Source organism: Dromiciops gliroides, chromosome 5 (assembly GCF_019393635.1).
Source record: "Dromiciops gliroides isolate mDroGli1 chromosome 5, mDroGli1.pri, whole genome shotgun sequence".
Classification (NCBI taxonomy): Eukaryota; Metazoa; Chordata; class Mammalia; order Microbiotheria; family Microbiotheriidae; genus Dromiciops; species Dromiciops gliroides.
Window position 1 is genome coordinate 216415960 of NC_057865.1, and position 4448 is coordinate 216420407.

The window sequence follows — 4448 nt, forward strand, 5'->3', positions numbered from 1 at the left end:
CAGCACACCATAGGGAGGTAGACTTGCCAAGTAGCTGGTGGGCACAGTGCCCAATCTTGCCAATGTGTCCTCCTGACAATTTCAACCCCTTGTAGGGGAAAAAAAATCTTTGAGGCCCCGATGCTTGCCCTTCCCATGCCCAGGGTGGACAGAGCGGCAAGGACAGACAGGGACCCATAGGGCCTACAAAAGGCAAGGGGTCTGGATGCCCACTGGACCATAATGACTGTCTATGCTCGCCCTTGCTAGTCATACTGCCTGAGTCAACTCAGGCAGGTGAGATGATACACAGGATTCCTGAATCCTGAGGGAGAGGAGCTGAGGAGTGTGCTGCCGTGTGAAGAGAAGCCAAGTTGAGGACAGACTGCAGAGGAGAAAGATTGGAGAATGCTGATAATAAACAGGTAGAGAAACAAGACAGGGAGACATCAAGGAGAGCAGAGAGGAAGGGGGGAAAGAAAGACTTGTGTAGAAAGAGGAGACTGAAGATAAAGTGAGAGGGAATCTAGGGGAGAGAAGAGGATTTGCCCCAGAGTGAAGCCTGGAGGGGGTGGGGGGAGCTGGAGAGCAGAGAGAGCCCCACACCCTACTTATACAACCCTGTGTGTAAGTTAGCCGGACTGGTCACCAGATCCCGGTCTGTGGTGGATGGGTCGGGCAGGTGGGAGGGAGCTAGGAGCCAGCCCTAAATGGAAACTTTTTTCCCCATTCACAGCCTCAGGGTGGAGGAGCCGCCCAGTTCTACCACCCCACCCCCCTTTACCCCCTACCTGGACTCCCGCCTCCTATATATCCCTCTCCTCCTCCTCCTCCTCCTCCAGTACCAAGCAACCAGGAGGTGGAAAGAGCAAGTGAGAGACCAAGCAGGCTGGATTCAGCATAGCGACAGGAGGGCAGTGACCCCGCCACCTGTGACACCCCCTCGGGACTGCCAGGGAGGGTGCCTTTGGCCACCATGAAGAAGGAGGTGTGCTCTGTGGCCTTCCTGAAGGCTGTGTTTGCCGAGTTCCTCGCCACCCTCATCTTTGTCTTCTTCGGCTTGGGCTCAGCTCTGAAGTGGCCCTCGGCACTACCCAGTATCTTACAAATCTCCTTGGCATTTGGTTTGGCTATTGGCACCCTGGCCCAGGCCTTGGGTCCTGTGAGTGGTGGGCACATTAACCCTGCCATCACTCTGGCCCTCTTTGCGGGCAACCAGATTTCTCTGTTGAGAGCCGTCTTCTATGTGGTCGCTCAGCTGGTGGGCGCCATTGCCGGTGCTGGCATCCTTTATGGACTCACCCCTGCCAATGCTCGAGGCAACCTAGCTGTCAATGCTGTAAGTCCCTGGCCTAGAGGCAATTGAATTCTGGGTGGGGTGGGATGGGAGGTATGGAATGGGGATGGGAAGGAGGTATTGGGGGGTAGAGGAATACCAAGTCTCTCCATCCCCTTCACCAGAGGGGGTTCCTGATTTTAGTCTCTAATATAGGCCTCAGTTTCCCATTTAGGAAATGGGCAGGAGGGTCGCCATTGTTGAGAGGTGGAATGAAGGACTTCAACCTGTGCCAATGGATCCTTGGTCAAACTCCTGCCCCCAAGCCCTACCATCTTTCCACATGTGCCTTCTCTCTCCTCCTCTCTCCTCTCCTCACTTCTGACCTGTTACTGTTCTGACTGCTCTTTTCGTTTCTTTTCCTTGACCATCCTCTTCCCTTTCAAACCTGTGTCCTTGCCGGCATCCCTTTTCTCTTGGCCCCTAATTCCCAGACTCTGTTCCAGGATCCTGTCCTCTTTCTGCTCCCCTTCCCCTGAATACTCCTTCCCCCAAACCCAGAAGTACTGATACAAACCTTTTTCCCTAACCTCAAATCTGGCCCGTGATGTTCCTTACAGTCTGGACTCATTAATCCAATATTTGAGTCCAAAGGAGGATTTTCTTGGCTACCGTGAGGCAGTCTGCCCCACTGGAGAGACGGGTTTGGAGTTGGCACTGGCATTTGGCCAGGTATGGGTGTGGGGAGGAGTGGGATAGTTGGGTAGCTCCTCACAGAATGGGAGAGGGAACAAAGTACCATTGGAAGAACAAAGTTCTCCCCTAAATAAATCATTTCAGATTTAGCCAGGACAGAGCTGTCCAGGGTACAGATGTGGACCTATCAGAGGTTCTGTTCCGGCGTCAAAAGCTTTTTTTATAATCAAATGAGATCATATTTGTAAAGTTCTTAGAACAGTGCCTGGCATGCAGTAGGCACTTAATGAATACTTGTTCCCTCCCTCCATACTCTTGGTGAATGACTACATCTACGCATGGGTTGGGGTGCTTTGCAGTCTATCTATAACTAGGATTCCTGGACAGAAAATAAAATGTGTGGGGGTTTGAGGGGGATCCAAGCCATTTTTCAAGGCTGAGATTCAGCTAACATCTCTGGCTGAGGCAGAGAGCCAAGAAGGTGAAGAATAAACTCGTCAATGTGACCACAATAACTGAAGGAATTGGGGCGTGCCCTTCCTTCCATTCAGTGACCCCTCACAACTTCCCTCCTCACCTGCAGCTCAACAACAACACAACTCCGGGTCAGGCTGTGGTGGTGGAGATGATCCTGACCTTCCAGTTGGCACTATGCATCTTCTCTTCCACTGACACCCGACGCACTGACCATGTGGGCTCCCCAGCCCTCTCCATTGGCCTATCTGTCACATTGGGACATCTGGTTGGGGTGAGCAAACCAGCCTCTATTTGGGGGATGGGGTAGGGGTAACAACCTAAGTGAGAAGAGTGCCCGTTGCCTAGGGAAGAGAAGGGAACCCCACTGGCAGTACCTCTTGCTCCTAGACTTTGGAAGAGCCCAAGGCCCCGAAGGACTGGTGAATTGTGCCTTTTCTAGACACAGATTTATCTGAGATTCTGGTTTACCTTTGAGTGTTTCAAGCCCCACCTCTGATCTTGTCCCTCTAAAAACCCAGGTGGGCAAGTGGAAAGGGTCAAGATTCGAGTTGGAAGAATAGAAGAATTAATTAATCCAGAATTAGACAGGTTGGTGGAGAATTAGGAAAACTAGGAACTAATATTAGCTCCACTCTTAACTTGCAGTAGGATCTTAAACAGATCATTTCTCTCTGCCTCAGTTTCCTCATCTGACAAGTTTTCTTTGTCCTCTAAAATCCCCTATCAATGTCCATGATTGGCTGAGGGCAGGGGAGAGGAGAGGAGCCATGGGTGAAAAAGAAGGAAAAATCAAGCCCTTGGTTAATCTTGTTGCAACCCTATCTTCCACAGATCTATTTCACAGGGTGCTCCATGAACCCCGCTCGATCTTTTGGCCCGGCTGTCATCATGAATCGATTCAGCCCAGCTCACTGGGTGAGACAACCAACCCCTCACCTCTAAACCACTGGGATTAAACAGCTGGTTGTACCAGGGTTTTTCCCTTCCCCCAGAGTGTAGGGGAATGAGAGTTTAGAATGCAGGTGAGGGTGGGTGGGAAGGATCTAACTAGTTGGCTGACTATCTGGACTGCCCCTGAGGCATCAGGGGAGGGAGGAAGACTTGTGTGCTCACTTTTTCTTAAAGGCATTTATGGCCTGTCCTGGGTGGGGCAGGGTGGGGTGGGGGCTGGATGGTGGAATCTGCCTCAAGTGTTCTTCTGAGAAATTCTGCTTATCCAGGCCCTTCTGGGTAGATTTCTTAGTGTTGGAGCTTCTATGACCTGTCCCGGGTCCCTGTCTTCACCAGGTGTTCTGGGTGGGGCCCATCGCCGGGGCTGTCCTCGCTGCCATCCTCTACTTCTACCTGCTGGTACCTAACTCCATGAGTCTGAGTGATCGCGTTGCCATTGTCAAGGGCACATATGAGCCAGAGGAAGACTGGGAAGAGCAGCGGGAGGAACGAAAGAAGACCATGGAACTTACCTGTCACTGACGTGTACCTGGCAGTGTGGGGCCAGACAGTGCTTTACCCCCATAAAGCATCCGGGGGAGAAAAAAGGACAAACAGAACAGCAAAGTTTCCTTCTTCCGTAGACAGGCATTCTGGGCTGGGGAATCAGTCTCCATGGTTACCCAGGTAGAACTGGGAGCTAGGACCTGCTCCTGGGTGGCCATGGGACTGTAAGGGAAAGGGACCTCTCTAGGAAGAGTTTTCTCTCAGGGATGGGCAGGCGCCAGAGCTTGGACCTCAGAAATGATGCCTGGAGGCCTAGAATCAGAACCCAACAGCAGGCCCTAGAATCTAGAACCTGCGGAAACCAGAACCTAGAATCTGGCCTGCTGAGTATTCTGCCCAATGGGGGCTAAGTTCTATAATCAAAATCTGGCCTGGACCCAACTCCTCACCAATTCTGCCCCAAAGCCAGAGAGACCTGAATCCCAAGTAAGGACACTCCCTTTCTCCCTTATCTATGCTCCATAGGTCCTCTAGGAGAAACAGACTGGTTCACTTGAAAGATGCCTTATTTATTTTCAATCAA

At 51.7% G+C, this 4448-nt stretch overlaps 1 protein-coding gene across 1 annotated transcript; it reads left to right on the plus strand.

The window, feature by feature from the left end:
* Positions 1-867: 867 nt before the first annotated feature.
* On the plus strand, positions 868-4448 carry AQP5 (aquaporin 5). The gene is made up of 4 exons (XM_043968204.1): positions 868-1318; positions 2535-2699; positions 3260-3343; positions 3716-4448. Exons 1-4 carry the CDS (start codon positions 956-958, stop codon positions 3899-3901), a joined length of 798 nt encoding a protein of 265 aa, XP_043824139.1. The 5' UTR covers positions 868-955; the 3' UTR covers positions 3902-4448.

Excerpts from the sequence above, each read along its gene's own strand:
- AQP5 (XM_043968204.1), top strand. The coding sequence starts at position 956 with ATGAAGAAGGAGGTGTGCTCTGTGGCCTTCCTGAAGGCTGTGTTTGCC. Across the intron at positions 1,319-2,534 it reads GCAACCTAGCTGTCAATGCT|CTCAACAACAACACAACTCC; the intron begins GTAAGTCCCTGG and ends CCTCACCTGCAG. Across the intron at positions 3,344-3,715 it reads GATTCAGCCCAGCTCACTGG|GTGTTCTGGGTGGGGCCCAT; the intron begins GTGAGACAACCA and ends TGTCTTCACCAG.